The following is a 12,618-nucleotide window of genomic DNA, read 5'->3' as shown; positions in this document are numbered from 1 at the left end:
AACTGAACAGTCACAGCATTTCTGAAGGTAACTAGAAATCGTGTGATTCAATCATTCCATGCAGGAAGTATGGAATAAGGAGGAGAAAAATCAGGACTCATGAACAAGTTCTGGGGATCTAAGGTACAGCATGGGGCCTATAGTTAACAAGACTGTTATATACTTGAAAATTGCTAAGAGAGTAGATGTTAAATGTTCTCACCACACAAGCACACAGAAGGTCATTATGTGAGGTGATGGAGGTGTTCACTAACCTTGTCTGGCAATCATTTGGCAATATGTGTGTCAAATCATGTTGTACACCTTCAATACACGCAGTTATCAATTATATCTCAATAAAGCTGGGAGCACAAAAGTGCTTGTCTAGTATGTTTACATGTGTGCAAAATGGTAGGTGCTATGGAGCATGTATAAGATGTTTCTGTACTCCAGCCCCGAAGCAAGAATGCACTGCAAACTCTCAGGAATTTTCAAGGCAAGGAACACAATCAAAGACCCAGGGGACAAGACAGACATTTAAAGACCCAAATAAAAATATCAAGCCACTTCTCACATAATGTCTCATTTAATCCTCACAACAACTCCTCAAGGTACATATTAATATCCCAAGTTTACAACAGAGGAAAGTGAAGCTCAGGTTCTATCAATTGTCCAAGGTCATGATGTAGTAAGTGCTGGATTCAGCCCAGGTCTACCTGACTACCAAGCCCACAGACTTAGCTGCTGTGCCATTTGCTTCACATCCTGCAAGGAGGCAGATTCTCCTGGAATCAAAGCTCACTGGCACTGAGGACCACCAAGAGGCCTTCTCCTACCTTCTTTAAGCCTTCCATCCTCTGCAGCTGATCCATTTGGGAAAATGGTCTTGACAAAAATCCCCATCTGTCCTCGAATGCAGTCTCGACCTCCAGCAATGCTAAAGCCAAGGCCCTACACGCAAAGGAGGTGGGGGTCCAGGTTGTCAGTGTGGTATTTAACTAAGGGCATCCTTTCCCACTGCAGTATTTCACTGAGGGCACCCTTCTCATTGTAGTATTTAACTGAGCTGTCCTTCCCAAACAGGCTCAGAGTTAAGCTAACTAGCTGTAAAGTCAATCTGTATTCCCTTCACCATTTCCCTCCTCAGATCCATTTGCATTGCGCTAGCTATGCATTACATTAAAGGGTGAAAGTTTTAGGTAAACATATGAAATTGCTAGATTTGACAATCTCTGATCTCCAAAGATGTCAACTTCACATGGATCAACTAATAGCTCACGAGAGTCATTTCACACTGTGCAGGCGCCATATTTGTTTTATTCTTTTGTTTTTGTATAATATCAAAATGGATATTTTGGTATTTGTATAATATCAAATTATTTATACTATTCCTCTTATAATAATGGCAATGCCATGAAATTCATTCCAAAGGATAACTGGGATTATTCTCTGAAGCTGCAGGGTCTGACTTTCTTTCAACAGTGGTAAAAGTTGGGGCATTTACCCGATCCTTGATTGTGCCCTAGCTGCCGGGTGGTGACTCTTGAAATCATAAGGGCAACTATGGTATGATGTCACTTGGAGGCCCACAGGAAAGGATGCCAGGGAATCCAATCAAATCCACCCAAAGACCACTTAATCTATTCTTCTTTATACCTTTTACTTTTTATTTCATGTAAAAACAACACTAAAAAGTAACCATTTAAAACATATATGCTAACATTTACCTGGAGAGCAAAACAATGTACAGAAGGGAGCTCACCTTGCCTTTCTCTTTGTACAGGCCAATGATAGAGATGACCGACGGCCGAATGAGTCTCCAAGGAGATTCCACCTGAGTGGTACTTAGCGAGCGAGTAGACTTCTTCACGATGTGGTATTCCTAGAAGTCGGCACATGAGGTCAGAGGTAGTCTCACTCATCCTGCTGTGGTCTCTGGCATAAAAATATACTCAGATTTGGAAAACCTCAGTTGTCTTTTGTGTTAGACAGCCATTGCCCTCTGGTCCATATCTGGTCCAGTGGCTTAAATGAAGTTTATTATAAAGAACATTGAAGGAACAGCCCCAACTGTGTCTGGCTGTCATGCTTTCTTCCCCCCACACAAAGAACTGCTTGGCAACCACCTGGGGCTGCTCTTTCTTGACCCTACTCCACAGATCCTACTTCTCGCTTTCTGGATTAGAGATAGGAACCGGAAACCGAGAGGCCTTGGAGATACAGAATGACCATCCTCTGGTCGGGTTCTCCCTTGGAAGTCACCCTCGCCCTACCCCAAGTTCACAATCATGGTTAGAAAGTATCTCACCATTTTAAGCTTAATTCACTCACTCAAAACTCAGCAAGCCCTTGTTTCTTATAAAACCCAAACCGCAAACCCAGACAACTGTTATTTAGTATAAAAGATCCCGCTGAGAGACTGCAGCAGCTTTAGTTCTAATCCCTCACATTTGGAAAATAAAATACTTTCCCACAAGCCACACTTTCCCTTCCTGGCACACAGCAGCTCAAAATCTCGATCTCTTTTTCCTGTCCATCACCCAGCATATCCACGTGTGTAAGCAGGGTGCACTATTTATAACAAGAGACTGAACGAATCTCTTGCTAAAGCATTGCGACAATCTAGCTCCTTGCTATTCTTTTTTTTTTTTAATTAATTAATTTATTTTTGGCTGCGTTGGGTCTTCGTTGCTGCGTGCAGGCTTTCTCTAGTTGTGGCGAGCAGGGGCTACTACTCTTCGTTGAGGTGCACAGGCTTCTCATTGCGGTGGCTTCTCTTGTTGAGGAGCACGGGTTCTAGGCACGCAGGCTTCAGTAGTTGTGGCATGTGGGTTCAGTAGTTGTGGCTCGCAGGCTCTAGAGCGCAGGCTCAGTAGTTGTGGTGTACGGGCTTAGTTGCTCTGTGGCATGTGGGATCTTCCCGGACCAGAGCTCGAACCCGTGTCCCCTGCATTGGCAGGCGGATTCTTAACCACTGCGCCACCAGGGAAGCCCCGCTATTCTTCTTAGAATAATAAATTGCTTAAATGACACAGATATTCTAGCATAAACAAAAAATGCTAAAAAATCATTTCATGTTTAATATGAGAAAAGAGACACTAGAAAATAGTTTATCCTTAATTAGCATATTCTACATTCAAAGTTAGAAATCAGATATCTGCTAATGATATTTTCGTATTCTTGGCAACTTAGAACAATTGTATTTTGCTGTTTTACAAAATTATCTGTCAGCCATGTTGGCCTCCCAGACTCTGATTCATTAAAAAAATGACATTGGCTTGGCCAGGTTACCACCCTTTTACTGAAACCGTCATGGGAATAGCCAGGCATAGCTCTCAAATACAGAGGTTCATGTGCAGACTCATAAGGGAACTCTTTCTCTGATCACCAACCTCCAGGAGCACCTCATTCCATCTCCCCTTTGGGAACCAGAGGCCAGCATGCTTCACTCTTCTCTTGAAGAGTTTCAGGGGTCCCACTACATTTTTAGACCTCTGTTGTCCAATATGGCAGCCACTAGCCACCCGTGGCTATCTATATTTAAATTAAGATGAATTAAAATTAAAAATGCACTCCTCAGTCTCACTAGCCACTTTTCATGTGCTTAAAAGGCACACATGGCTACCATATTGGGCAGTACAGGCATAAAACATTTCCATCACTGCAGAAAGTTTTACTGGATAGCTCTATTCTAGACAATACTTTTTAGTAGAGGGAGAGAAGAAAGAAAGAAAGAAAAAGAAAGAAAGAAAGAGAGAAAGAAAGAAAGAAAGAAAAGAAAGGAGGGAGGGAGGGAGGAAGAGGAAGAAAGAAAAAAAGAAAGAAAAGAAGGGAGGGAGGGAGGGAGGAAGGAAGGAAGGAAAGAAGGAAGGAAAGTGAATCCTGGGAGAAAAAAAAAGGCAGAAAATAAGAAGAGAAGACAAGGGAAAGAACAACTTGAAGAAAAAAAAAGTTTCTTCTTTAAAAATCTTCACTAGCCTGTGCTTCCTGGTTCTTAGAAGCCTGGTTAGAAGAAATAGGTATTCCCGGGCTATAAATACGATCAGGTTTCCTCCGCGGGTCAGTTAGGAAATCAGCACCTCAATGCTGGACATCCTTGGCCATGATGGCAGCAGATCTGCTCTCACCTTCCTCACTAACTAAAGTCGTCTGAAACGCGGCTCTCCTATGACTTCTTGATCTCCCCCCGCCTCTGTTGATCCAATTGGATCATTGTGCACAGGCCACAGACTCGTCTCCAGACATGGGTCTGGAGGAGCTCTAACCAGGCCCTATGCAAGTTTTTTGCTCTGCTTTTGCTCGGTGCCCCAATTCAAGTTGCCACTGGGGGGATTCAACACAAGGCAGCCTAATCAGCAGCTGCTCGGAAACACGGGCACTTTTTAATTTTATTGGTCAGGCAAACTCCCTGCGCAGGGATTCTGGTGCATCGCCTGGAGCCAAATACTCAACCTCTTTGGGATTCAGTTGCCCTACCTATAAAAAGGTGAGACACGAAAAGCAAGGGCCCAACCCAGATGCCCTGAGCCAGGTCTTTTAGAACCAGCTACCTGAGTCTCCACGCCCTTACAGGTGTCACTACTGCCACACCCTCCTCCCTCCATCTCTACTTCATTTCAGGCCTGGGGACAAGATGCCAATGACTCCTCTTGAGCGCTCTGGCTGATGGTGCCAGGGCTCAAAGACACTCCACAAGTTCCCCAGAGACTAAGCCTGCCTCCAACTTGGTTATGAGACATCTATCCAGTTTCTACTGGGTTGAGGATGATGGAATTGAGGATGAGCCCCTGAGCAGGGTTGTGGAGCCCCGAGCTCTGGCGGCGATGGGCCCTGGAATATCAACATCCCCACCTTCCTCACCCCTCTTGGCAGCCTCTTCTGACCTTGGCTGTTTGAGCCATGACTCTATAACAAGTAGGATCCCAGGCACAGCACAGGCACACCCAACCGCCTCCGTCCCTCACACGTCCCCACACCCACCCACCCACCAGGCTATGCTGACACATGACACACCCACTAAACAAGAGATGGTGGTTCTTACCACAGACCATGACGCGCCATTGTCTCCTGGCAGTTGAAAGCAGCTCTCGTTTCCAAAACACACAGTAGAAAGAGGATCAAGGTTTTTTTCCTTCTCTTTTATTTTCAAATATTAGGCTGACTACTTCCTTCTAGCCTCCCTGGATAGATCTCACTGACTATGCTATATCTCTAGTCCTGAATACCCCTAGCCCTCATAGACGGACAGGTCTTCAGAGCACGGAAGCTCCTGCTGGTCTCGGAGAGAATAAAAGCAAACCTGGAGACCCAGGGCTGGAAACATGCTCTTCCATCCCTAACCAAGTAACTGTGACTGGATAAGAAAGCCAGGGGCTCCACGGTGCTGCACTACCTGTGCTGTGCCCGTCGAGTCCAGGAGCTGGGGGAGAGAGTGCTTCCGGCCATCTCGGGAGACCTCCAACATCCTGGCCCGGGGGTCCCCATTTCTCAGCATCAGCTCATTATATTCTTCAACAGACTCTAGACGGTGCACACCCCCTTGAAAAAACAGAGGGGAAACATGACTCAATACAGAATGAAGAGAATCTTAAGAGCATGCATAGGTATCAACTTGTCGATTTCCACCCACATTCACGGTGGCTCAGACGGCCTGGTGTCGAATACTTCAGTACTTTCAAAGCACCCAGCTCACTGCACTCAACCATCAAGCCCTGCAGAAGCTTGGTGCGTGCTGAGGCCGTAATGCCAGGCTCGGATGAAAGTGCTCGTTGGAAGTGAACAGCTTCAAAAAGGGCAATGTATATGTTTCATCCAAGTAAGATGTAGCTGTGGTTGATAAGGCAATAAACAATAGTGAGAATGCTATCAGTAGACGACTTCTTAGTGCTGGAGGCATATCACTTTCTGGTTGGTATAGTTCCATGATTGGGGGATGCCTTTTTCCATGTATAGCAATGACTATTGAAACAAACTTTTGGTTAAAGTGTAACAACTTACAGAAACGGGCAGAAATCATTAAGTGTACGTACAGTTCCATGAAATTTCACAAAATGAATACGCCAATAACCAACATCCAGACTAAGACATAGAATATTACCAGATCCCCAAATCCCCTTTTGTGCCACTAACCCCCTCACCCAAGCGTAACCATTATCCCAGCTTCTAACACCACAGATCACTTTTGCCTATTTTCAAACTTGATATAAATGAACACATACAATATGTGTGTTTTGGTATCGGGCTCCTCGTTCATGTTGCTACATTCCAATGGTTTGTTCCTCTCCTTTCTGCATACTATTTCATCGTATAAACACAGCACAATTTATTTATCCATTCTATTGCTGATGGACATTTGATTTGTTTCCAGTGTCAGATCCCGAATAAGGGTCAGCAAACTTTTTCCGTAAAGGCCAGATAGTAGATGTTTCAGGCTTTACAAGTCACAAATGGTCTCATTCACACATTCTTTAAAATTTTTTTTACAATGCATTAAAAACGTAGAAAGCGTTTCTATCTGTGGGCCATACAAATACAGCTGTGGGCAGAAGCTTGCTGACCCCGATCTAGAATATACTGTTACTGGACATTCTGTGACGTATCTGTTGGATGTACCTAGGAGAGGCGTGGCTGGGTTACAGGTACATGTTCCCCTTCACCATGCAGGATCACCAGGGTGTGTGAGTGCTTGCTATTCCACTACCTTGTCACACTTAGCAGTGTCAGTCTTTCTAATTTTAGCCACTCTGCTGGATATATAATGGTATTTCCCTGTGGTTCATAATTTACATTTCACTGAGGACTAGTGAGATTGAGCTTCTTTTCAAGTATTCATTGGCTGTTTTTCTTTTTTAAGGTTGTAAAGAGGCTGTTCAAGTCTTTTGCTCATTCCTTTCTTCTTCTTTTTACTTGTTTAATTGGACTACTAGAAAATTTTATTATTTTTTTTCTTTGCTCATTCTTTTATTGGATTTTTCTCTGTTGGTTTACAAGAGTTTTATTTTCTTTATTGTTAATATATTTTAGATATGAGTCCTTTGTGGAATCTATGTATTGCAAATATCTTCTCCATGTCTGTGACTTGACTTTTCACTCTCTCAATGGTATTTTTTATTTTTTGATGTTGGGGGTAGGAGTTTATTAATTAATTAATTTATTGTTTTTGCTGTGCTGGGTCTTCGTTTCTGTGCGAGGGCTTTCTCTAGTTGTGGCAAGCGGGGGCTACTCTTCATCGTGGTGCGCGGGCCTCTCACTATCGCGACCTCTCTTGTTGCGGAGCACAAGCTCCAGACGCACAGGCTCAGCAGTTGTGGCTCATGGGCCTAGTTGCTCCGTGGCATGTGGGATACTCCCGGACTGGGGCACGAACCTGTGTCCCCTGCATCGGCAGGCGGACTCTCAACCACTGCGCCACCAGGGAAGCCCCTATAGTAATGATTTTTAAAGACATCTTTATCATACTTAGTTTATATTATACACTATTTTAAAATAAGATATTTTAAGGGACTTTAATCATTTAAAATTTTTTTATTTTATTTTTTATTGAAGTATAGTTGATGTATAATATAAATTACACATGTACAATATAGTGAATCAGTTTTTAAAGGTTATATTCCATTCATAGTTATTATAAAATATTGGCTATATTCCCTGTGTTGTACAATATATCCTTGTAGCTTATTTTATACCTAATAGTTTGTACCTCTTAATCCCCTACCCCAATGGCCCCTCCCCCGCTTCCCTCTCCCCAGTGGTAACCACTAGTTTGTTCTCTGTATCTGTGAGTCTGCTTCTTTTTTTGTTATATGCACTAGTTGGTCGTATTTTTTAGCTTCTACATATAAGTGGTATCATACAGTATTTCTCTTTCTCTGTCTGATTTCTTTCAGTTAGCATAATACCCTCCAAGTTCATCCATGTTGCTGCAAATGCCATTATTTAGTTCTTTTTTATGGCTGAGTAATATTCCATTATATATATACACACATCTTCCTTATCCATTCATCTGCTGATGAACATTCAAGTTGCTTCCGTATCTTGCAATTGTAAATAATGCTGTTGTGAACACGGGTGCGTGTATCTTTTTGGATTAGTGTATTAGTTTTTTTTTTTATATATATACCCAGGAGTGGAATTGATTGGTCATATGGTAGTTCTATTTTTAGTTTTTTGAGAAACCGCCATACTGTTTTCCATTGTGGCTACACCAGTTTACATTCCCACCAACAGTGTATGAGGGTTTAAGGAACTTTAATTTAATTTAATTTAATTTATTTATTTTTTGTGGTACGCGGGCCTCTCACTGTTGTGCCCTCTCCCATTGCAGAGCACAGGCTCCGGACGCGTGGGCTTAGCGGCCGTGGCTCACGGGCCTAGCCGCTCCGCAGCATGTGGGATCTTCCCGGACCGGGGCACGAACCCGTGGTCCCCTGCATCGGCAGGCGGAATCTCAACCACTGCGCCACCAGGGAAGCCCGGGACTTTAATTTTAAATGATGGCTCAATTACACTGAATGTAGCTATAATCATATTATGATGTTTATTATATACTATATATATGTGGAGAGCCATGTGTATATATGTGTTTGTGTATATAACTATATATACATATAGATTCTTTGAAATATCAAATTCTCCTAGACTATGTAATATTTTCATTTGATGCCTTAAAATTTCAATTTATCTAAAAATTTCTCAGGAAGTTTTTCATGGAATAAAACAAGATGATTCTGTCCTCTTTTAAAAATATATACTATATTGATGCGTTTTCAATAGTGATGAAAAGTTAGAACAGGGCTGATACAGTTATAGCATAATGGACATTTCTAAAAGCCTGGTTTTTCAAAAGCTACATATTAACTTTGTGATTCGAATTTCAGGTTTTCAAACACCTGAAATTCCTTTGCAATCAAAAGAAAAATTTTCATTTTCACAAACCTAAGGCATTAACATGGATAAATCAAAAATACCAAAGTTAAAAGGGACCCTGCTGGCAAAAAAAGGAGGTATGAAGTAAAGAAAACTCTGGTTAGAATATCAGGAAAAATGTTCCATAAAATCGCTTTAGTCATTTTGGAGCCAGACTGGCCCAAATCTTAGTGGAAATGGCTGGAAACTCTTTACAGAACCTCCTTAATAATTCATGACCAGGTTAATCTATCTTGGCATGCTTACTCATCTGAAGAAGATTTATTAGAAGAAAATTCCTTTTGAGCTGACAGGGAAGCACTTGCCATTGATAGAAGAGAAACCACATACGGTAGTGTCTGTAGATAATATACTGATATGTGAATACCAGAGTGACTCGCTTAAGAAAATATGAAATAAATATCCAGGTTTACAGGACACAGAAATCAGGAGGTGATCACATTAAAATCTCCTGCATTCAAATGTCTTTAGACTGAACATATTTCAAAGCACTGAATGGAGAACCAATTCCTTAAGCCTCTTTAAGGTGCCTCCAAACTACTTTTCCAGTCTTAGCTCCCACTATCCTGCTACATGAATTCACTGCTCTAGCCTGATGATCCTCAAAGGAGAGGATTTGTCCTCTACCCACATCCTTACCCAAACTGGGAAGCATATAACTATCACTTGAAGTTTTACCCAATTTTGCCCACACCATCACCTCCCATGCCAAGAATCTCCTTCCCCCAAATCTCTCTGCTGGACTGAATCATCGTTACTGTTGGATTATTGGATCTTTCAGATAGCTGAGGCAGAAAAACAGTTGCCAAAAACTTCTCTAACCAATTCTTTTCCCCATCGTCCCTAAGTATTTCTCACGCATTTTGCCCCAAGTCTAGACCCCGGGTTTCCTCCTCCTGTGTTCTACCAAGCCCCGCCAATGTACTGGCCATCCTTTATCTTGCTTCCTCTGGTGCCTCCCCCAGTATCACAACTCAGAGACATTTCAGTCTTCATACCTCTTGTTCGTGCCTTATCATGACCTGCAAGTTCTTGAGAATCTTCCTATCTGAACCCATTCAAGCATCTTCCCCTCTTGAGAGGGAGCGAGAACGATGATAATGATAATGAAGATGACAATGATGAACGTGATATTGATGACGACGGTCATAACAATGGCAGCTACCATGTGGTGAGGACCTATTGCTGCCACAGTTGGGAGCTGCGGTACCATATACATTCGCTCAACTGGATCTCTCAACAAGGCCCAGCATTTAGAAGGCATTCACATTGATTTGCAATTATAACCCTCATCTTACAGGTGAAAAATTTGAGACCCAAAGAAGTTAAGTCACCTGTCCCAGGTCACACAGCCAGTAATGGCAGAGCTGAGAATTGCACACAGTTCTTCCTGACTTTGTGCATGTGCTTCTTCTACTATATTTCCTTGTTATGGCCTTGGATGTCTAGGAAAAACACAGGAAGAGAGGGTGGCATCCATTTGTGGCAAAGAGTAGCCAGTTCTGGATTTACTACTCAGCTGAATGTCCTGCACATTCTAAATTAATAGTACGAACATGGAGAATCATAGATCTGGAAGGTCGTCAGCTAGGATCCCCTCCCCACATCTGTATCCGTAAAGCCCCAGACTGGGGAATGGGATTCTCTCCAAGTTCCTCAGGAAGCCAAGGGGTGGGTAGGAAGAACTCTGTCTGGAAGACAGACTGAATGAGTGACCTTTGGGATCCCCTTACTTTCTCTGGACACATCCATAAAATGAGGAATGTGACTGCACTGGTTTCAAAGGTCCCTGTATTTCCCCAGAGCTCTATGACCCTCCCCTGGGAACTGTTTATAAGGTGCTGATCAGACAGCTGACCTAAATCCTCCTTCCCCACCGCAAACACACATAGGGTTTAGCTGTATTTCTCTCAGTTGTTCCTCGGGGCTGAAGGGGAGCTGGTCGTTCTCCGCATGTGAGGACCATCTTTCCCTCTAGTCTTATCAGACTCTGGTCATCACATTGCTTTTTGTCGCAAACCCATATCCTAACACTCAGTCAGATAGACACTACCTAATTATTCTGAGTTACAAATACAAAGCAATTCATTTTGTCACTGAGTTTGTTTTTTTTTTTTAAATGGATGTATTTTATGGTCCTAAACCTGCCACCTTACCTGAGAATAGTAGGGGGCAGGCAATGTGGGTTGGAGATGCTCTTGGTTGGCAGCCAGAGACGGCAGGAAGATGAAACTGACATACTGGGGGATGGCCATACACCATGCTTTGTCCTAGGTGCTTTTATGTGTTTTTTGTTTGTTTCAACCTTTCAAAGTCAGGATGATCATCTCCTTTTTTAGGCGAGGGAGTGGAGGTTCAGGGAGGTTAAATAACCAGGCCGAGGTCATAAGGTAACTCAAGAGCTGAGGGGTAACCTTGATTGCACCAAGCTTCCAAGTGCCTGCTTTTCCTGCTAGACCAGATGTCTTTCACAGCTGGGTAGCCAGGGGTGATTTCTCCGTGAGACCAGCAGACACATTGCTGAGGGCCCATGCCACTTCTAGGGGCCCGCAAAAATGTTTTGATTTCTTTTAAATTCAGGAGAAAAAAAATGAACATAATAGTAATTAATAGATGATAATGAATCCAGCTTGTATCTTTATACCAGCGCAGCCATGAAATATAATTTGCGGGTTTTTTCCCTCTTTTTTCTATAGAAAGAGCCTGTAAAGGCTAAAGTGCCTCAGACCCACAGAAGTCCCCACACACAGCCTCTGACTTTCTCTCTCAGGGCCTAGGCCAGCTGCTATGATGTGCCCAGGAAATGGCAAATCTATTTGTTACAAAAACTACACCTCCATCCCATTTCCCCCCTCCCCCTCCCCCATTTAGTTGAGATGCAGATTTGTTACTAAATAAATAGCTCTTTGCCCCAGGTTCCCATGGACCAGGGGTTTGAGGAAGAGGTATGTTTGCTGGAAAGATAGGCCATCAGGAGTATTCCACAGTGAAAGGGTCACCTTAAGTACTGTTGAAGTAAGTGAACCAAACACTACAGGAAATTGATGTTTAAGCAGAGGCAAACAGAGATGTTGACATTCATTTCATTATGACTCAAATAAAAATACTGACGTGGGCAGCCAGGTTGAAGGTGGCTGTTATGCCCGGGGCACGCACCATCAAAAGGAAAAAGAATTTGGAGGTTTTAAGGAAAAAAAGAGCTCATCCTGCAAATGACTTTATCTTCCCGAGCTCCTGAGGCTGGAAGCTCCATTTCAGGCGGGTGTATCAGGCAAAGAGTCCACATACCTGAAAGACGACTCTTGAGTTTCATTTTACTGCTTCCTTGTTTCGGACTTTCCAAGGACCCCTTGGATTCCTCGGGGCCGCATGCATCTTGGGAGTCCTCTGTCCCAGGCATCTGAAATGCAGAAAGCACAGAGCTGATGGGAGAAGCTAGTCTGCGGCCACTTCTGCCATCTCCTCTGAGACATTATCTCAGGCTCAAGCAGCAGCAATACAGGTGTCACATGAGAAAAAAGGTTCACGGGATCAAAGCACAGCCCTTCAGATAACCTGGAACCACACAGCCTCACACTGACAAGTTCCTCCTCGGCACGCATCTCAACGCACAGCATAGAATCAGGGAGGGTTCAAACTGGAAAGGGTCCATGGGGCCATTTTGTTTATTGAGAAAGCGTGTTGATCAAGGTCACCCAGGTGGTCACAAAGCCA

The 12,618-nt window shown here is 43.2% G+C and overlaps 1 protein-coding gene across 4 annotated transcripts in view; it reads right to left on the bottom strand.

Annotated features, from left to right (window-relative positions):
• The window catches only part of PDZD2 (PDZ domain containing 2), a 378,550-nt gene that overhangs the window by 42,236 nt on the left and 323,696 nt on the right, over positions 1-12,618 (bottom strand). For all 4 annotated transcript variants that reach the window (XM_067730459.1, XM_067730460.1, XM_067730461.1 and 1 more), the window contains 4 exons: positions 12,193-12,304; positions 5,372-5,517; positions 1,742-1,861; positions 816-930 (listed from right to left, as the gene is read on the bottom strand). In XM_067730459.1, the coding sequence (XP_067586560.1) occupies positions 816-930; positions 1,742-1,861; positions 5,372-5,517; positions 12,193-12,304 (493 nt within the window). The remainder of the gene's footprint in view (positions 1-815; positions 931-1,741; positions 1,862-5,371; positions 5,518-12,192; positions 12,305-12,618) is intronic.

The sequence above is a fragment of the Pseudorca crassidens genome, chromosome 3 (assembly GCF_039906515.1).
Source record: "Pseudorca crassidens isolate mPseCra1 chromosome 3, mPseCra1.hap1, whole genome shotgun sequence".
Lineage (NCBI taxonomy): Eukaryota > Metazoa > Chordata > Mammalia > Artiodactyla > Delphinidae > Pseudorca > Pseudorca crassidens.
The sequence above is the reverse complement of the archived record's forward strand: the minus strand, read 5'-3'. Positions and strand labels throughout refer to the sequence as shown.